We start from the raw sequence: 21,867 nt of genomic DNA on the forward strand, positions 1-21,867 counted from the left end.
TTTCTGTACAGCAGGTCTGATAGTCATGTGTCAGTAGTGCAGCGTGGGGCTTCAGCTGAACAGAATAGCTAAACAATGAAAGTCACTCTGAAGCTGTGTGAAGCTGCAGATTCAGATGCATCACTGCCAGAGATGTTAATACCTTGTTGTTTTAAATAGTGATTGTAGCTGCTTCAAACCTCTGAGACAAACTGCATTAAAACCAAAAGCAAAAGTTTCTTTATTATCAATTATACTGAAATATAGAAGTTTGAGTTTGCTCTTTTGGTTTTCCTTGTTAATTCTGTTTGCCTGGTTATGATAAAATTAAAAAACCTCTATAGAAACAAAACAGACATTTAAAATGTAACACGACTTAAGTGGAGTCTTGTTCATTTTATGTAAGCTATCTTTATTTCACATTTATTTGTACACAATAAATACAGTTAAACATCCACTGGTGTGTAAATATGTCGCTCAGCAGCCTCTGCAGAGCTTCCATCTTGAAACTTGGGAAGTTTGTCACTGAATTTCAGATTCAGACTCGACATGGAATCAAAACCAGTAGCAAGTTAACAAACAAACAAACGGGAAAAAAAACTTCTCTGTTGGGAGGAGAGACCTTTTCTTCTTTTTTATCTCTTTTTGTTAATACAACAGGGTAAATGCAAACTTCAAAAATAAGTTTGATGTCATTCAGATCTCAAGGAGATCAACGAGAACACAGCGACGTGGCTGACAGATATCTCTTAACCTCTGATCGAATCCGACTACGGTTTAATAGGTTTTCATCTTAATTCTAAAAAACAAAAACAAAAAGAAGAAAAGCTGTGCTATTATTAGTACAGATATCCATCTCCAAGCTCTCTGTAAACTATTAATATTTCAAAAACAATATGATCAAAAGGTCATATCTCAATCTCAATCGAAGACACTACAAATGGCTATTTAAGGCTAAATAACGCAAAGAGCCGATAAAACAAAAGTATTCATACCAATATAGCTGGTAAACAAAAACATCAAACAGGAAATATTAAACAAACGTAGCATCCACAATACTGAAAAGGAATAAGAAGACATCAAAAAGTGCTTCACTATGACAGTATAAGATTTTTCTTTTTCTATTTTCTTTCTTTTTTTTTCTTTCTTTATTTTTTTTTTTGAAATTGGACTAGCTAGCAGCTCAGGATGGTTTCCTCCTTAAAAATAAAGGCGCGTTTAAACTGCACATTACCTCCGACTGCAAACTGATCCACAACAGACCGCCAGCAAAACTTTACTGGCAACATTAGAGTCATAATAACATTTCTAGATTTTTATTTGACAACAAAAAAGAGTTAGACTATGCATGTTTGCTCTATGTTTCTCCCTTAAATGTTCAGGAATTTCTCAGCATTTTGGTGCAAAGAGAACTAATATAAGAAGCAGGTTAAAAAAAAAAGAAAAAAATAACCATAACACATAAAAGAATCTATTATTTTGATCAGACTTTTTCTAGGAGATTCCCCCTACGGACACAACAATCACTCTACTAAAATTGCCACTTTTCCCTTGTTTGTGTTACCGTGTGCAGTCACAGTCCGTGCGTATGTAAGTCTGTGTGTATGTGTGTGTGTGGGTGTGTGCATGTGTGTTCGGGGGCGGGGGAGGACCAGCCTCGCCTGCCGCTGGCATTTTGATTGAGTGTGTTTGAAAACCAGACTTTTGGTTTGGGTTGAAGCTAAAATGCCAAATATTAATAATTGATAATATTCACTCTGTTGCATAGAAGGAAATCCAATTGTGAAAACTGTCAACAGCTCCCTGGAAGAAACACACTCACAGTAAATGATGTAGTGAGACGCAGCTGCTGGATAATGTGTTTGTAATGTAATCATCATATTTCTGTTGAAAACAATAATCCCTTATATTGATTGGCTTCTGTTACAAAAGCAGATTGAATTTACCAGACAAGAAAATATGCTCATAATTCTTGGTTTTGTATTTGGATAAGATCCAAATCAATACTAAATCACTATCATCACTGAATCGGGCTGATGTTTGCAGCTGTAAACAATAGATAATCTGTCAGTTTTCAGTTTATTTGTTTGAGACTGAAACGACTCGTGTGAGTAGAAGAGCTGGACAAGACGAGACGAGAGGTGAGAAAACAGGAGAGGAGGTTCAACTACAAGGCACGACGATCCTCCACAGCTCACTGACCGCAGGAGGGTGGGAGGGGCCTCTCCGGGCGTCTTCATGATGGGGTGCGTGGGGGTGGGGTGAGTTTCCCCGGGTTTCCTTTGGGAGTGCGTTTAGAGGCGCAGCAGAGCCGCCGAGTCTCAGCTGGTTAGCTACGCCGGTGCCACCACCAGGGTGCCGCTTTCACACCAGCGTGATTTCCACCTCCTCCCTCCGCTTCACCTGCCCACGAGGATGCTGCTTCGGGGGCGGAGGAGCAGCACGGACCTGCACACATCCATCAATCGAGGGCACGGTTACACACAGATAAACCTGCTCAAGAACTGATACTTTTAACACGACAACATTTAACATACAACATGAATCTGCCTCCCTCTCATCTCCCTGAAACGTCTCAGATCCACATTGTAAGTTTGATTTCGCTGATGTTGCTGCATCTTTTCCAAACTTCATGGTTTTATTTGATGAACACTGGACCGTACTCCCTCTCTGTGTCACTAATCATTCAACCTGTAACTTTCTAGCTAATATAATAATCTGACAAGTATATTTGACCCTAATCTGCCCTCAGCAAATTTCTTCACATTTTCTTTTTTAGGAATTGTTTATTTTTAGTCAGTGAAAAATATCTTGTTATATCTATGGCTGTGTTATATGTATGGCTGTATATCTATGGCTGTTTTGAGCAGTTTGCTGAGATCTGACTGAAAAGCTTTGTCTTTTATCACAACATTTTATTTACTTTAATCAGCTGATCTCATGATGATTTCAGAAAATGTGCCATCAACTAAAACTTTTTATATATTTAAATACTTATAGCCCAATCAAAAAAGTTTTGATCGACTAAAAATAAAGAAGGATAAATTGGACTAAACGTGGTGGAAATCTAAACCTATGTGAGGATATGAAGCCTGGTTTACTCACAGGTCGAATGGTGCCTGAGCCACTCTCGGGGTATTTTGGTGGGGAGCCCTGGGCCGGACCTGCGGAGGACAGAGGAAACATCAGCAACACTTCATCACACTCCCTCCAGCTCCGTCAACACAAACCAACCAGTGGCTCTGTGTCTTACTCTGAAAGGGGCTTTTGTGGGGGGCCGGTGGCGGCCTGTGATGTCCGTTGTGATAGGCCGGTGGTCGGCCAATGGGAGAGGCCGTGGCGCTGCAGGGGCTCGCCAGCGGGGAGGACATGGTGGGCGTCTGAAGGGGGCTGCTGTGGAGGGGCCCTGGTAGGAAGGGGCTCCGAGGGGACCGGTCGCTCTGGGCCGGGGTGGAGGGAGAGGCCTACAACGTGACAGGGAAGAGTAGAAAGCTGCGGTTAAAATCTGAAACTCGGGTCTCAGTGGTGGTTTAAAAACTGACATGGTCCTGACAGTAGAATTAAAAATTAAAAATTAAAAAAAGGTCCGTCACAGCAACTACTTCAACATATTATTTGTCTTTCTCATTTCCAACCACGGTCGACATACCTGTGCACTGCCATCCTTCTGTCCGTCTCCATTCTCACTGGCGCCGGCAAGATCTTCAACCAGAACAGCAGGGAAGACACCGACGACGCCGTTGAACTCTCCCTCCCAGAAGCCGTCGTCCTCATGGGTCTCTCTGCTCAGGATGCGGATGATGGCGCCTTCGGGAAACGACAGCTCGTCTTCCGTTTGTCCTGCGTAGTCATACAGGGCCTTCGCAAAGGACACTGCAGCGACGAAGAGGGAAAAGTTCAGAAACTAGACACAGAATAACAATTAGCCGTTCCTAAAGGTTTGGACACGACTAAGGAGACGGCATTATCTGCAGAAAACAGACATTTAAAGCTTCTGCTCTGCTCAGTTTTTATTTCATGAACAGAAGAAGTTTGGGCATCCTACTAAAACTAGAAGTCAGCCTGTTTGAAGTCTTTTTTTTTGTTTTTCTATTCATCATTTATTGAAAAGTGGGATAAATCAAGTCGTCTCACCGCTGGAATCTCCGTTGACTGATCCAGTTGGCAGCTCGGTTTCAGGCTCGGTAGAGTTGCTGGAGGAGTGGGACCGGGCGTCAAGCGCAGCCAGAGACTGCAGCATGCTCAGCAGGCTGTTGGAGGAAGGCAGCTGCAGGTATTTCTCTGGGACGTATCCCACCTGCCCGCTGCGGTTTCTGGCCTGGAGGTCAAGAACACAAATACTGAAGATACACAAAAACCCCCAAACAAGCTAAAATGCAGAGATCTGTAGCTACAATTTGAGCGGCAAAGCTGAAGTCTGTGTGGTGTAGTCTACCTTGACCCAGTCCTCCATGTCGCCGTCATCAATGACCTCCAAGATTTCCTGCTCCTCGATGGTCAGTTCATCGGGCTGAGACGCCTGGAAACAAACAAACAAACATGTATGACAATAAGGTGAAACAGGAGCTGATCCCAAATTCACCTCCTGCAGGTCAGTGACACTGTCTGTGATATCAATACAATGGACACCACACTCACTTATATCAGTGTGTTTAAATAGGAGCATTAATATCAGTGGGGTCAAGTTCAAACCTGAAGTAACAGAAACAAATCATGGACCCTATGGAGTCAAGGGAAACCATTGACTGTGGCTGCTTGAAAATCTTTTTTATGGGTTTCTAGATGGTCAGCAACATTTTTTAGTTTATTATTAGGACTCTAACAAATTATCATTTTCATTATTGATTATTCTGCTGAACTTTTCTTCATTAATCAATAAAATGGTTTCAGTAACCCTTTAATTTACAGGCTGTTAATTATGTGAAAATGTCAAGAAATGGTCATGAAATAACAAATAATACCATAGTAATGTCAAGAAGTAGCCTAGAAATAACAGTCAATTTCATAGTAATGTCATGTTTTTCATAAAGGCAAAAGATTACACATGCTTTTCATGCTTTGGATTTTTTGGGAAAGGCCAGAATTTTTCTCCACCAAGTCCTTGCAATTGACCGTTATTTCTTGGCTATTTTTCTCAACATTACTATGAAATTGACTGTTATTTCTAGGCTATTTCTAGACATTATGATGAAATTAATTGTTATTTCTTGGCTATTTCTTGACATTATCACATAATAAACGGCCTGTAAATTAAAGGGTTACCATTTTCTACAAAGCATCAGAGTACCATGAAAAAAGGACACAGTTTCTGCACATTGCTGCTATTGTCATGTGCTGAAATGATCGCGGTTTGAGTTCTGCTGGCACCTTGTAGGAGTAGAGCACTTTGCAGGTGAGGGGGTAGTTCTTCAAGGTGCTGGAGGGACTGGAGCTGCTGTCGTCCAACACTTCTCCACTGTCCTCCATCTCCTCCTCGTCCTCCCGCTCCAAATCTGCAGTTCCCTGCACAAACAACATAAACGCATTCAGAACCAAACTAGGCGACACTAGACGACCCGAGGCCTGACCGCTACTTCCATCATGGTTTTTACGCATCACTGCTGTGTGCATCTTACAGAGAGGGAGGGGTCGTGGGTGTTGAGGTTGTTCCAGCGCTCGTTCTCCAGCTCCTCCATCACCTGGTTCATCGCACTCTTCAGCCACGTTTCTACGGCGACCCCCGCCTCCCTCAGCTGGTCCAGACGAGCCTCTGCTTTCACCTTCACCGTCTGCCATTGCAAATAAATAAAAACACCATGATCGCACACTGAGTGTTATTGACAAACACAGAGGGGGTTTATTGGTTTGTTGTAGTTGGAAGTGGAAAAGAGGGTATTGATCCACTTTCAAACAGACACTGGTGGGTTTTTATTTTATTTTGATTTGACAGATTTGATCCTGATCTCACAAAACTCTGCTCAGTCACTCTGACTGTTTCCAGCTTCTCTTTGCTGGAGGGTTTGTTGGATTCATGTCAGGGGAAACTCTTATATACATGCCGTTTGTACTTTTCACTTTTTTCTTCTTTACAGCTCTTGTGATTTCTGCAGTGTGTTTGGGATCATTGTCAGGTTGGAAAATTCCTCGTCTGCCAAGCTGCCTGAGTCTGGGAGTCATCTCTTCATTCAGTGTTGTAGTTACACAAACTTGCATTCATAGATCCGTCAATAAGTAACACCTCTCTCATCGCTGTGGTCACCCTGACCAGGACCACGTTAACCCTGCTGGTTCACATCTGATCAAAACAATTTAAGTTTGGTTTCATCTGACCAAAGAATGTGTTGGCAAAAACATTAATCTTACAGTTCTTGTGAACAATGCTCTTCTTCTCAGACGCCTCTGCAAAGGTCAACTTCATGCAAAGTCTGATCTGTCACTGAAACACCAATATCCACAGATGCTCCTTGTGCCAAGTTTGAAACACTAACCCATCTCTTTTCCAATGCAAGCTTGGGTATTTAGTAAATTGTGCGTGGCGTCATTTTACAAGGTGGATTGCTGCTCTTTCTGTGATCTGCAGTTTGACCGACACCTCTGAACCTCTGCTGCTGCAGTTCATGTTCAGTATCCTACTGATGCTCTTGCTATGGTGGCCCTAAGGGCTCAACACACGGCAATGCATGCCAAGAAATAAACACGCTGCAAAATTCGGTTTCCAATTCCCAGCAGAATTTTTTCTCTCCTGTTGAAACAATGAGCGACGAGAAGGTGAAACTCTTCACTGACAAAACCCTACTATTCATACACGGACGCTTTATTTAGATTTACCTAACAATCAATCTGATCTGTTTTCCAAATTAACAGGTTACTCCCAGGTGTGGATTTATCACCATATGTCTTGTTTAAGCGCAGAAAACTGTGAAATGTGTGCAGCTGTTTTATTTTCTAAGCATTAATCTTGCATCTTACCCTTACTGCTCCCAGCTGAATTAAAATTTGGGATTTATTAGACGCTGATGTGTCATTTCAGCTTTTTAACCAGCAGGGGGAACACTAGGGTCATGTAAAGCAATAAGCTAGTGATTGAGAAAACAGAGATCCACTTCTCACACGCATACAAATACACACATACACACACACACACACACACACGCACACACACACATTACCTCTGCCCTCCGAAGACTCTGCCTGGCCACCTCCATCTTCGTCTCCAGCTCACTGTTGTTTTGCTCTGACGGCTCCTGCGTGCCGTACTCCTCCAGGACCTGAACACAAACCACAGGGAGAAAAATTTTTAAAAAGTTACACTGCCCCACAATTACGACCATCATCCAACATGTATGAAACACACAGAACACTGTCATGACAACAAAAGGCTTCATCAGAGTATGACTCACTTCCTCATTTCTGGATACAGAAATGTTTGATCCTGGTTGACTGGAAACATCAAGTTAATATGAAGCAGTGATGTTGCTGATGATTAATTCTTTCCCCTCACACATGGTGGATGATTTTATGATCTGCAGATTTACCAATAATCGAACCGACCCACATTGTTGTTCTCTACAGTAAATGGTCATATTCCAGTTTAGTGACAGGAGCTTCCTGGTCATTAACACATTAACTTTACAACAGCATTATGACACCTCTGATTAACAGTAAGGCTTTAACATGTAGATGCACTTTATACACTCGGCTCCACTCAAGGCTCACACACACACACTGAAGCAGGAGAGGAGCCTCAATGTGAATCACAATAATAGACATGTAGAACTGTACAGTGGGTGTGCATGTGTGTGTTTTGTATCATGTGTCAATATCCCTTTATTGTTGTCTATGGCAGCATACTGATCTGTATTAGGCTTCCTGATTTAATACATGTTAAATACATAAATTAAGTAAATGTTCGTCTTAATGTTAGTCTGTTTGCACCTTATTAAAGCTTCAGCTTCCTTTCATTTGGGTTCAGTCATTTTCGAAGTGGCCCACTTGATTCAGTACATATTTGTATACCTTTACCCTTTGATGATAACACTGTAAAAGCAATATCAGAGTTCATGAGACCTCAAGTTTCCTTTATTCTGTTCCTGGTTTTACCACAGCACAAGGAACTGGTTATGTTTAATGCACAACGAGCTGATTTATTGACTGATAACATCCCTGAATAATCAAAGGAGAACGTGTCAGGTTGTTTGCTCTTTACTGCACTGTCAGCTGATTGTTCTGACTGATTTGTAAACATCTGACATTTGATCTGAAAGTCAGTCGCCGGTAAACAATTTCAGTACTGTCGTTGTGATGAACACTTGAAACTGAGATCAGGAGGCTCCAGGTTTGACATTTGTCTCACTCTGACCTGTGGGAACAGCATCAACACTCAGTTGACTCTGTTTCTCAGAGTAGCTGACTGTGGATTTTGAGGTCTCTGCTTCGGATCATTATCCTGTTGCAGGAGCCAGAGTCCAGAGTTTTACTTTGTTGGTAAACTTCATCACATTCGCCTCCAGATTTTGGTCGGTGGAGGGAAGAGAGGATTTCTCCAAATATCAGCAGTGACTCCTTTGGCTCTGGCTCTGGCATTGCAACTGACCAAAGAATAACATTTCCGTCCCAGAGCTGCCCACATTAGGAGGGGGGTTACTGTTTCCTCTTTTCTAAACTTGGATTCATTGAATCTCAAATTGACTTGATTTAAAAAGTGTATAGCTGTGCTTTCTCTGGGCTTGAGGTCTGAATCTACTGTGTCTAAGTGTTGATTCATTACTGTATTAAATCATCATCCTGTTTCAATCGACTAACTGAATTAATTTAGGCTTCTTTCTGACTAAACAAACTGTAAAAGCTTATTGTTCATCCTCATTTTTGTCTTTGGTTGTGTTTTGAAAGGTGCTATACAGATATAGCTTATCATTATTGTTATAATCTGCAGTTACAAGCTTTAATATTATCATGTCATTGGCTAGCTGGCTGTAGATTTTAAAAGAATCTCCATTTGTTTGTATGAACACATGTATGCGAATCCATTTTATTTTCCTGTCTCAATGTGACTTCTTGAATTGAAAACTATATATATATTATTTGCAAAGGTTTTATTATCTTCTTTTCACTTCAAAGATCAACCAGATATGTGATTTTTCTCAATGATTACTACACCAACTGTACTGTTTGATCCTTTTATGTTTATGTCTACTCTGCATGTTTCAATCAGAGTTTTCTTTATTAGATCTTGCACAATGTATAGTACATTGTCCCTGTTGAATAAACCAATAGGTACAAAAACAAACAGGCTCAGACAGCCTGTTTCACTGAATGACTCCCCATGGGTACAGGATGTGGTGGCTCTATCTACTGTACAATCTTTGGCAGTGACGCTTGTTCACCACGTTATCTCTTCATCGGTTTGATCTGGCTCTCACCCTCTGTGTGTGGATGATGCTCTTGTACTCTCGGGCCACGCGACTCGCCCACTTCCTCGCCTCCTTATCCAGGCTGTGTTCCTCCGCTGTCCCGCTCTCTTTCTGAAGCTGCATCACCTACATGACGAACAAAAGCAGTTAATAACAACGATAACAGATCAAGCAGCTGATATATGAGGGTTTGTGGTGACAGATTTGTTCCAATCATCTGTTGTAGTTGCAGAAAACAAACCTTGAAAGCTTCCATATACCTCCTATTATTTGTTTATGCTAATTTCTTTTTTGTTCCACAATAAAATGCCCCTTAGTGTAAATTACTCTGGGAAGATCATGTCCCAGACAAAACATTGCTTATGCACTTTTAATCGTTGACCCACCAGGACACCTTTCACAAGCCCTTGTGGTTTCCTAAATGCCACCAGTGTAAGTTATATTTATCATTTCTGCTACGGCCATGTGGCAGCTTCCTCTTTACATATTACATGGGCCAAGTTTGAAAAGCATATTCTAAGGGAGATATTCACAGGGCTACACCTTGAATAGAGCATTTGTCACAGCAGCAGCACCACATCTTTTACATTTACGAACCCTGAACACCCAAAATATATAAGGAGAAGTCAGGCGGCTCTCAATTATGTAAGAAGGGAGCGAGAGAGAGAGAGAAATCTGTTTTCATGGAGCAACACCGAAGAGCAAACAACTTCACTCATTCCACGCAGACATGTTGGTGAGTTAGGAGAGGGCAAAGAGTTAAGTTTTTCAGGAGCTGAAGAAAACACCTACATGTAGCAGGAATCAGACGCACAAAGTGTCTAAAGCCTGAACGAGACAATGCAAACTTTAAACCAGTTAAAATAAAAAATAAAATAAACCAGCTGAGGCTTTGGGGCAGTACAACAAGCTGCACATATTATCACCTCAGTCAGTATTGTGTAATGTTAGCCAAACATCAAATACATCAGATACAGAGCAACATTATTATTCAGTTGATAAATAAAAGTCAAATTTCACTTTGTTACTGTGTCAGAGGCAAAAATAAACAAAAAATAACTAAAACGTACAACCTACCCATATCTGTATCCATCCCTTAATCTCTATCTACCAGAATCTTTCCATCTTTATCTAATTATCCATTTCTCCATCTGTCCATAGTCATCCATAGCAATTTATATCCATCACCACCTATCTGTCCATTCAAGGTGGGCAAGGATTAGATTTAGACATGAGCTTTTACTTGCAGTCATGTCTCTGTGCACCTGGCAAACATAAGTCCAATATTTGCTCTTTTTTAGCTCCGCTTTTGGTCTCTACCACCTTTTTTAGTGGCTAATTGCTTCTCCAATTCTCGTGAGCAAATTTAAAGAATGGTTCATCATTGCAAGCGAAACCTTTCATTGTCATTATAAAAATATGTATTACGGCTGAACACATCCCTTAAATCTGACTCTCGAGGTTTCCACATGACAACAGTAGTTTGTGTGCATTTGTGTGTGTGTGTGTGTATGGAGGGAAAAGGGCTGGGGTGGGGAGGGTCAGTGCACTCTGATGAGGCCCGCTCACAATGCCTCCTTTTCACAGATGGGCCGTTCACAGGGCCCGGCCTACCTCCTGCCCCTCCCTCCCAGTTCAGCTCTATTCCTTACCGGATCCCTCTGTCTGGTGCAAGTGGTATGGGGAGGAGGGGGGGAGGGAGACGAGAGGAGAGGAGAGGAGAGGAGAGGAGAGAGGGATTGGGGGTGTGGGGGGCGGGGGCTAGGCTCTCCACCACTAATGTTTTCTTTAGGAACAGGCTGCTGCTTGTTTGACTTCCAATGAAAACAACGCCGGCGTTTGCAGTTTGAACAAATTGTCCAGTGTTGTCCAGTGGGGCGGACGGGCCAGTGCAGAGGAGCAAAGGACCTGCGGCTCAGAGAGACGTATGTGTGACATGGACTCCACTACATTACATTACATCCACGCACAGCAGCCGTCAATAAATCACTGGCAGACAAACACACACAGGGGCGTCTTAAAGGCCGATAATAAAATATTTTTAGCCTGAAGTTGACGTTTATGCTGATATTTAAAGTTTGTTTTATTGAGGGCAAAATATGCAATAAATGACCAAAGTGGGCGGAAAAGAGTCTGAAATAGATTCCAGTCTACGTAGGGACTTTAAAGGCTTCACGAGCAGGTGCGCAAAAGTGCACTGCAGAACAGATTGCACTTAAATTAGTGTGTATGACTCCGGTGGGATTTGATAAAGGTGCATGGGCTCACAACCTCGACCAAAAGCAGACCTTTTATAGCCCAGAGTGTTTGAACAAGACAGCAGGGAGAGGAAACTTTCGATACAGCCAAGGCAGATCCAGGCTGAAAATACAGGGGGTTATGATGGTGTGCGCCTGTTGCTTTAGGTCCCGTTTAAATAGTAGATGCATGAATTTCCGTGAAACTTATCAGATGCTAAAACACTCTGCAGTTTACAGCACTCAGCGTTGTATGGAAAGATTTTACAACTCTGGAAAGTTGTAACTTTGGTAATATACTTCATCCTGTGTCGCAACAATCCTAAGGTCAATGGTAGAGATGTGTCGGTCATGTAGCACCTTACTGGATGACGTTGCACTGCTTATGTCAGTGTGAACACGGTTTGACCACAATACTTTAATGTGAGTGACTGTAAGTCAACTCCTCCAGGTAACAATTCAAATATGAGGCAATACTGTATGTTTGCAAACTGGTCAAAGTTCACGTCCTGTTGTGCAAAAGGATGACAGGTCTGTTCGTCTGATGCTGCCTGCTAAATGGTCTCTGAGATTAGAATCAGCTCCTAATGGTCGTCTGTCTCTGCCACAGACATCAATATCCTTGTTAATCCATCCATGTGAAATTTCTTCAAAGTTTGTGTGTGGAGGCCTGAGGTCACTGTAATCTTGACCTTTGACCTTTAGCTACCAAATCAAATCAGTTCATCCTTAAGTACAGGAGAATGATTATGTCAAATCTAACCAGACGCCCCCCCCCCCCCAGTCTTAAACATTGTAACCCAACTGTACAATTCCCTGGATTTCTTTACTGCACATACCTATTTTTGTATTTGTACACATCTAACCATCCCTCTCTCTTGTATTTTGCACTCTACACCATGTCAAATTCCTTGTAGCTGTAATGACTAATGAAAAGACCTCAAGGTATGACAGAGATATTGTGTCCACAATTCCAAAACTGTCTATCTACGATCTATGACATTTGACAAAATGAAATCGGTTCATCGTTGAAACATTGTGAAAGTTGGTGCCGTACCTGAGCACGTTCAGTCAAATTGTACATGAAAACGGGAATCAAGAATCACTTTCACGAACAGTATATAATTAAGGCTCAGAGTTCCACATCTCAAAATTAACCTAAAGCATTTGTTGCAAAGATGAATGATGCAAATATCTTGTGTAGATAGTCACGATTACTGAGCTGACCTTTGCGGAAGATGACATATCAACAGAGAAATAAAAGCAAGAGGAGTCGGAGACAACACATAATAGGTTCACCGTGTGCCTTCCTAGAACAACTTAGCTCATTAAATCTCACTACGTCCGTTCGTACTTGACATCAAACAAAGCTGCTAAAAAAAAAAACCAAAGTGAGCACGACACTCAGCTACAAATTAAAAGCAGAGATTATCTGTGGGGCAGGTTTATCTGATCTCTCACATTCTTAAGTCTTGTGCAATCAGGACAAACTATAAACAAAAACCTCAAATAGTCCAGCACAGAGGAAAATATGCGACAGTGTTTTTTATGGCACCACAACAGAACAAGAAGAGTCTCCGGCCTCACGCTCGCAGCTATGTGAGTACAACACCGACATGCTGATGTTACACAGGTACAACCTTCAACATCTTGGCCAAAGTGAAAGAAATGCTTGGGGTTCATGAGTAGGCTACTAGGCATCCTGGAAACCTGCCTGATACGTTTTGGAGACATGCAGTGTTTGTTTGCCATACATTCATTATGTCCGCCACGACCCCCTAGATAGCTGAGAACCAGTGAGTTGGACTTTTCAACCTTTATGTTATTTCCGTTCATTTTCGTCAGTGCTGATAATTTGAGTTGATATAACTGTGCTTTTTTTGTCTTTATGTATTTTAATGTCTTATGTACAGAAAAACCATCCTTATATCCATTAATTCACACTTTAAACCAAAGATCTAAGCATCTTGGAGCGTGAAAATAAAATCGTTATAACAGATTCAATGGATGTTTTGATACTGGGTCACAGTGGAAAACAGCTGCTGTCCTTCCGTGACGGATGAAGCATCAGTACGAACTGTTTCACATTTCACATCATACAGCAAATACTGGCCCAGATGTGAATTTGTGTAGTCAGGAGAGGCAGAGTGTTGTATAGTTCACATTTGACATTTCATACAATGAGAAATGAACAAACGAAACAATAAAACAGCAGGATTTACCGTATCGGTGTCGCTGGGCTGGTACAGGAAGTCCGGGGCTTGCTGAAACATGGGATTCTTCTGTGCAAACAGCTGCTGGTGAAACTCCTGCAGCACCTATGAGTGTGTGTGTGTGTGTTTTAAGGGGAAAGAGAAAGTACATATTGTGGTTTAATCAGGAAAGAACATCTTAATGTGCACTGCACACATATTTCAACAATACCAAAAGAATTCAAAACACTTCACTGTGAAATGAGCAAATAAACTAAAAGTAAAAGCAAAGCATCAGAGGTGCTAATCACAATGTTACATTACATCGGGAAATTTTTACTTTAGATGTATTTCAGAGGATTTGTGTTGACACAGGAAGCACACAGACTGAAACATGAGCTCTGTTGAAAGGCCCTGCACCCAGCGCTCCCCTCTCTTATGATTTGTTCATATTCCTGCCTGTGCAGAAACAAAATGCCACTGCAGCTCCAGAGAGACAGAGACACAGAGACAGAGAGACAGAGAGAGAGGTGGGATGACCTGAACAAAAACAGCTCCAGAGCATGTAACTGAGGAGCACCAAGTAACTCAAACCATTTCAATTAATTAGCCGTCAGTGAGGCGGCACAGCTCAGCTCCTCCGACACTCACTCAGACTCTGAGTGATGCTAATGGATTAGAGACGTCCTGACCCACTGCAGGATCAGGGCTGATCTGGGGACAGTCTAATGGACCCATATCAGCTGCAATAAATCTGATGAAATGAGTGTTATTTGGAATCTTTGCTTTAAATGGTTTACACATCTTAAATTTGTTTTCACAATTTCCATCCATTCTTCTTATCCTATTTCTTCTTTTGACCCCATACTGTTTATTGTTGTTCATCTATCCATTTGTAATTCTTAAACTTATTTTTCCTATTTTCATTTATTAATCTTTTTCTATTTATTGAAGTATTTCAATGTAATTCCTTTTTTATTTTTAGGTTGATTTTGGAGGGACTTACTACTTTTTAATACAAATATACTCTAGCTAATTCCATGAATAACTTGATGAGTCTTTTAGATACTGAGATGTTTTATGAGAAAAGGTGGAAATGTACAGATTGATTTGGGATTTGATCAATCGACAGTGGACCATTCCAATAATCTGAGCGCTTCACATTAAAAACAGAGAGTCTAGTGTGTTTAAAGACTCACCCCATTTGAGCTGACCAGGAGCTGGTTGAAGGAGTTGTGGACAGCCTGGTAGGTCTCCAGCTCCGTCTGACACAGCGACACCAGGTAATCCTTCACCTGCTCGTAGATCCGTCCATCTAAGACCTGCAGACCGCGACACAAACACGGGCTTTAGGTCTTACAGCACCTCCCACTGTTCATCCTCCTACTCAGATGGGTGCATGCAGCCTCACCTTGATGCAGTCTATGAGATCCGTGTTGTAATAGCGCTGTTGGTGAGCGTTAGCGGCTGCTAGTGTGAGAAGGTAGTCGTTCCTGGCGTGTGTGGCTTTGGAGTTGCACTCGCTCCTCTTGGCTTTGAGCTGAAACACAGACGGTCACACTGTTGTTGAGTGACCACGGCACCGACATGCAGAGTAGATTATTGGATGTTAAGATTTCATTACCTTTACACTCGCCCTCTGAAGACTGGATCTGGACTGGAAGAGACTTAGCTTGGACCTGAACAAAAGTCAACAGACATCGAGTTTGAATTTATAACTAGAAGAGGGAACATGTAATTTGTAAGGTGGGACTGATCAGATCCAAAATCAGTATCGGCTCTGTGTAGCCTAACACAATACCAGCAACATCATATTTATAACATTATTGTGCATATTGTTGTTAACAAAAAATACATATACAAGACAAGCAATGATTCCTTCTCGCTTCAGTCCAGAAAAGTCATCAGATTTAGAGCCATCACTACAGTTCATGTAACATGTTCTGATTCGCTAACCAACATAAGAGCATTTGAAGCCTGCAACACACATGTGGGAAATATTACAAAAGAGAAGACTGCAAAGTCATTTTGTGTAAAAAATAAAAAAATAAAAAATCAACACTGAAATTAAATTATCCAACTTTCCAGTTTTGCACCCTCAGGGTTCAACTCTGAGACATTTAGAGGGTTGAGACAAACACACCTGGAAGTTTAAGAACTTATTTACCCGTGTGTGTGTGTATGTGTGTACAAGTAAGTAGTATTTGTACTATTAGAATAAATGCCAATCCAGCTACTAATCCTTTCCAACAGCAAAATTTCACTGAGCTGTGTCTGGGCTCTATAATAAACTTTCCTGACGGGCAGAAAAATGTCTGCAATGTGGTGAGTCTAAGTGCCAGCTGTTCATGTTGTGCCAGGACAAAGTGCTGAGGCTGAGTAGGAGAGGAGAGAAAGCTCCCTCAAACCACCAACAACAGTCTGAACGTTAACTTGTTTGTTGAGCTGTGACTAACGACTGTTTTCACTTTCAATTAGCCCCCTGAGCTCCAGAATATGTTTCACTTATTGTTAATTAACTTGAGTTTTTGACCTTTATGGCAGAGGAGGAGGACGCACAAGCGTACTTTATGACATCACAATGAGTTTGGAAACAAAGAGCACATTTGTGTGGCTGGTAGGAACATGCTCTTACCATAATTTTGGAGTAAACTCATTCACCCTGTTTAGAGTACAAGCATTTGCTAATTCCGATGTAACACCTAAGAAGCTACGTCATCAAGGCAAAACATTTTAGATGACTGCATTTCCTGCATGAGGTGCAGCACACATGATTTAATGTTGTCTTTGCCAATATGTTTTGTTCTTTGTTGGTTGCTTGCCACCGAAAAACAGACATGGAGAAGGAGGAAAACCTGCAACAGCTCTCAAATGTCACCGGCCTCTCATTATTAGGTTGTTAATGCTGGATTGCTGCACTTTCCTGTAGCTGTTGAAAGTGTTGCTGGATTTAGATGTGAAGTCGAGAGAGAAAAGATGAACTGAAAAACTGGAACCGCTGCTGGATTTTAACATGTTGACTATGTTGAGTTCTTATTAAAATTGATGTGAAAAATAAAAGTTGTTGTGTCACTATCAATGTAGAGAAATGGTTGGAAACTATGGACCAATATGCAATTTACCCAAGTGTGATGTGGAAACATGACCTAAAACACTGACAAAGGTCTTTTATCAATCGTGTAACCTACAGTTACACTTTCAAAATGAAAACGATTTCTGGATTTTCCACAGAGAAGTAGATGTTATTTAAAAAAGAAAAAACAAACAAACACATGAAACAAAACAAAAACCAATAACCAGGTAAACTAAATCATGTGGACAGAACTAATTGAAATCACACGAAAAGTCTCAAAACATGTGTAGAACACGTCAAAAAAAGAAAAGGGTCTTCATTCAACTTTTGTTTTGCTTCTTTTGTCCAACTGAGTCCAAATCCGACATTCTCAGGTTTACTATAATAACCGATAAGCAACAAATCCTCACATATGAGCAACTGTAACCATTTAATACTGAGCGGTTTTGTTTAAAAAATTACTGGTGCCATTAATTGATCAATAAAATGGGTGCTGGGTAATTTTCTGCTTATAAACTAATTAAATACGTAATCAGCTTTTTTTTTTTTTTTTCATCGTCTGATATTTGTATAATGTATTTCCTCTTAGGCAAGGTGGCAAGATTCAACGTCAACCGATTTGACAAAACATACAGTACATTTCTATAAATATTTCTATTTCATATCTGCAACATTTGCTTGCACTCATTTGAATAATTCTCCCGTAGTGACACAAAGACTGGGAAGAAGTTTGGTTCTTACTTGGCGTCCAGCTCTGCCTTCTCTCTGACGGCCTGAGCCATCGTCTCGGCCTCCTGATATTTCTTCCTGCTCTTCGTCAGCTCCTTCACCGACTCCTGAAGCTCAGCCTGGACCACCGTCAGCTGTTCAATACACTGAGGACAAAAACAGAAGAGAGATTTACATGTATGAAAATCACTATCCCCATACTGCAACTCCTGACAAATATGCAAATGCCTTCTTAACTATAATCTGCAAAACATGTGGCAGGAGTCATGTAATTCTGGCGCCTGTTATACAGGAGCAGTGATGGCATCTCATGAAAGGTGAGGCTGAACAAGAGCAGCATTGTGGCCTCAGGCAGCAGAGGAACGTGGCCAGCAGAAACCAGAGAGCAACACTGGTTATGTTTCAGCTGCACTGAGTCACGGTGGCCTCAGACCTTAAACCTCCAGACGCACCATGCTCCAAATTACCCATCGTTGATGATGAGAGCCGCTGCTGTGACTTCTGCCTTAAACCGGCAGATTGTTTATCACAAAGCTCATCAGCGACACGCTGGTTCTTTACATCAAGTTCCCACTGGAAGTGACTCCGAGGTCACACTGACAGGACGGAGAACATGTGAACTGGTCTGATACCGCTGATACCACTGCTAATAATTATAATAATACGATGGAGAGTGCATGGCCGCTGCTCCAGCTAATCAGCTGATAAAGACTTTTTTATCTGACACATTTAATGTTGCACAATAAATATTTTTTAGAAGCTCATTCAGACGTGATAACAGATGCTTAACTTGCTCTGCTTGAAGACATTAAGACAAGTCCCATACTGGGGAAATGCATAAAAAGAATTCTTGCTTTGATGTTTCACTTGAAATAATGTTTTGTTGTTGTTTACTATCTGTGTTTTGTCTTAACAATCTTTATTCTTTTTGGTTGCTCAATTTTATTCAATTAGCAACAGAAAAAAGGAAGTGGAAATGTATATTTCTAAATCAATATCTAGATATATGTTTACTGATGGGTTAATCATTCAGTTGTAACATTTTATTTTTAATGCCTGTCATTGAAATATGTATATTAATATGTAATCCATAGAAATTATGTAATTATATCAGTTTTCCTGTGACATTCTTGGTCCTCCATACCTGAATCCATTCAAACGTGGCTTTTGTGACACTGGATTCAATCTGCTCAAGACATATAAAGTGTCCAAATGTTCAAAAAACTTAAAACACTATATATAAAAAAAAACCATTCTGACAGTTATATGATTCTGGGTAGAGCTTTAAAGCAGTTCAATTCCTTCACATAAAATAAAAAAAACCCCACCAGAACTAATCTGAAATGTTAGTTATATGGAGCTGTCAGAGTTACGTTTCAAAAATCCACTCTGTCAGACCTTCCATCACATTCAGACCAACCTGCCGATCGCTCTCACTGGAAAAACAAAGACGCACACTGTGGATTACATCAGTGGAGCCATGCACATAGTTGTGTGGACACAAAGGACACAAGTGACTGAAACCTGAGCAGTGTGACCTGCATTACCTTCCTCAGCTGCTGCTCCTTCTGCAGTCTGGCCGTCTTGGCCGGATCAGCGACCTGAACTTTGTAGTTATCACAGATGCTGATTCTGGACTGGGTGACCTGGACTGTTCCCTCCAAATAGGCTCTCCATACGCAATACATGTTCCTGAATCAACACAAACACATAAAGGTTCTCAACCATGGATCAGAAAATACCCATCACATTTTTGAGAGATGTTCTCATTTTGATGAATTTGAGTGTGTTTCCTCGTAAACCAAGTTATAGCCTATTGCTCCAAAACCAGATGCCTCCTTAAAAACAAATCTATGTGATAGAGTTTACATCAATCCATCAATCCATCCATCAATCAATCAATCAATCAATCAATCAATCAATCAATCAATCAATCAATCAATCAATCAATCAATCAATCAATCAATCAATCAATCAATTAATCATTCATATATATAACACCTTTCATACAAATAAAAATTTGCTTTTGTGAGTGAAAATGAACGTAGTTTTAGCGACTACATTAGCAGTGTGATTCTTCCTGGGCAGCATCAACAAATGAAAAGTCTGCATTACTCAACATGATGAAACAGGAACCATTCTCTTCATTCTTTTGTGGGCTACATTTAGAAAAGTTGTAAAAAACCCCAACATCATGTCTTCATTTTGTCTGACTTCGAAGCTGCAACCACAAAATGTTATATATTTTTGCTTTCAGAATATAAATTGATTATGCAATTATAAAACTAGTTGCCAGTTACTTCTGTCCCTTGATTTATCAGCTGTTTTTGCAGCTTGACTTATAGTATGTAGTGCAGAGTAAAAGGCAGAGAATGAAAAAAGCCTATCATTCATAGAAAGTGGCTGATTTGCATACGTGGTACAGTAACTCTGCATCCACACTATGTTATTTTTAGAACAACATTTGAAACAAAAACCAGACTGTTGCATCTGAAACAAACAACTACCTGAGTGATCAGGAACAGGAAGCAGACTGTCTACTCTGCAGTGAACTAGTTGCAACAAACACTATTAAAAAGGAACAGTAAAGGCAGCTGCAGAGTTAAAACACAGGATTTAACCGGACAACTGCTGCAGCAAAGACGGCAATGCCAGTAAAAGATTCAGATCAAAAGTGTTGCTTTCACCACTTCTAGCTGAGGTAGATTAAGTCCAAGCAGGGATCAACTGTGGGTGTAAGCGAAAGAACGTTTGTGTGTGACTTTAAATGCCAATAAAAAGACCTTGAACGATTAATTTAAAAACATGACATGATTTGACATTGAAATATTGCAAATGGGATGCCAAGTGGCGCAGGAGGTTTAGCAGGCGCCCCAAGTGTAGAGGCTCCAGCCCCGGTCCGAATCCCGCATCGGGCAGCCCTTTCCTGCGTGTCATTCCCCTTCTCTCTGCCTCCCCATTTCCTGTCTCTTTAATCTATCTCTATCTAATAAAGGCATGAAAAGCCAAAAATATACTTGAAAAAATAAAATAAAATAAAATATTGCAAATATTAAATACATGACAAGAAGGGATAGATCTTTACCTGTGGTCTGCCTGTTCCTCTGACACGGTGTCGGGCCATTCCCTCTTTAGGTACTGGTTTGCCAGCTTCTGGAGGGCCTGGAGGAGACAAAAGCAGGGATGACCTTTCACCTTTGACACCAACACCACATTTCCTGTGTCTCATCTTCACATAGGACACGTCAGGAACGCTGTGACCTCCCCTGACCTTGTCCTATAAACCACCAGGCAGCCCGAGCATGAAGACAGAAGCATAAGGAGACACTTTATTCTTTCCTCTGAGTGAACTCATTTCAAATCCACAGTCATTAAAAAGTACTTTCTGGTCACAGTCAGTTGCTCTTTCAGGGCGATTCAACGGTGCATGGACTCGTTCACCTGTTGGCCAGGGCTCAGTTTAGAGGAGTTGGCCCGCTTGCTGGTTTTTATGCTGACGTAGGTTCATTTTTGGATGAAAAAAATGTAATTCATTTAAACCACATTCACCCTTGGAGATATATTAGGTTGCTCCACCTCAGCCAACTTTGAGGTTAACCTTTGAAGAACCAAAATAGTGGGACAGGGTAAACAGCAGGAGACATTTAAAAAAAAGGAGGATATCTCTGGGTGTCTCTGTCTGTATGTTTGGTATGTCAAAGAAATCTAATTCTGCTGGAAGAACCTCAATATTTTTGCAAAAAAAAAAAAAGTCCCTAAAAGAGTATAATAATTATAAAACAATTGATTGTGGGTCTCTTGGCCATTACTACAGTATCATTAGTGTTGTCCGCCTCTATTATCTATTTATGCACCGTTCGTGGGTTGCAGCAATTTCGTCATGCTTTGTATGATGACAATAAAGGAATCTATCCATATGTGGCCCTGTGATAGACCGGTGGCCTGTCCTGGTATTACCCTGCCCTCACCTCAGGTCAGCCTTATGAGCCCCTATGGAAAAGCGTGACTTGGCAATGTCTGTGGTGTCTGGCTCTTTATTTGGCTGTGTTAAAAATTAACACAATTTTATTCGAAAAAAAAAAAGACAGTTCAGCTGTTGTATTGGAAGAGGTGTGATGTGTTGTGTTTATTGTGCAGAAGGGTTAGTGTTACTGTCACTGATAACATTTTAAATGAGAAAATAATCACAAGCAGGTGATTTCAAGTTCTACACTCAGGAGGAATAATAATATACAGTTATATTACCGGTAGTTCTTTTAAAGTTTTTA

At 40.9% G+C, this 21,867-nt stretch overlaps 1 protein-coding gene across 1 annotated transcript in view; it reads right to left on the reverse strand.

Annotated features, from left to right (window-relative positions):
• Window positions 1–367: 367 nt before the first annotated feature.
• LOC146974686 (F-BAR and double SH3 domains protein 2-like) overlaps window positions 368–21,867 on the reverse strand; it is a 33,179-nt gene continuing 11,679 nt past the window's right edge. The window contains exons 4-20 of the mRNA XM_085798260.1: window positions 20,685–20,761; window positions 19,147–19,291; window positions 17,612–17,745; window positions 15,422–15,476; window positions 15,209–15,337; window positions 14,997–15,119; window positions 13,828–13,923; window positions 9,378–9,494; window positions 7,128–7,226; window positions 5,595–5,747; window positions 5,347–5,481; window positions 4,415–4,498; window positions 4,114–4,297; window positions 3,629–3,852; window positions 3,233–3,443; window positions 3,085–3,143; window positions 368–2,427 (exon numbers count right to left, since the gene is read on the reverse strand). Of these exons, the coding sequence (XP_085654386.1) occupies window positions 2,344–2,427; window positions 3,085–3,143; window positions 3,233–3,443; window positions 3,629–3,852; window positions 4,114–4,297; window positions 4,415–4,498; window positions 5,347–5,481; window positions 5,595–5,747; window positions 7,128–7,226; window positions 9,378–9,494; window positions 13,828–13,923; window positions 14,997–15,119; window positions 15,209–15,337; window positions 15,422–15,476; window positions 17,612–17,745; window positions 19,147–19,291; window positions 20,685–20,761 (2,109 nt within the window). The 3' untranslated portion in view covers window positions 368–2,343. The remainder of the gene's footprint in view (window positions 2,428–3,084; window positions 3,144–3,232; window positions 3,444–3,628; window positions 3,853–4,113; window positions 4,298–4,414; window positions 4,499–5,346; window positions 5,482–5,594; window positions 5,748–7,127; window positions 7,227–9,377; window positions 9,495–13,827; window positions 13,924–14,996; window positions 15,120–15,208; window positions 15,338–15,421; window positions 15,477–17,611; window positions 17,746–19,146; window positions 19,292–20,684; window positions 20,762–21,867) is intronic.

Source organism: Trachurus japonicus, chromosome 14 (genome assembly GCF_045865225.1).
Source record: "Trachurus japonicus isolate A0001 chromosome 14, Traja_1.0".
Taxonomy (NCBI): domain Eukaryota; kingdom Metazoa; phylum Chordata; class Actinopteri; order Carangiformes; family Carangidae; genus Trachurus; species Trachurus japonicus.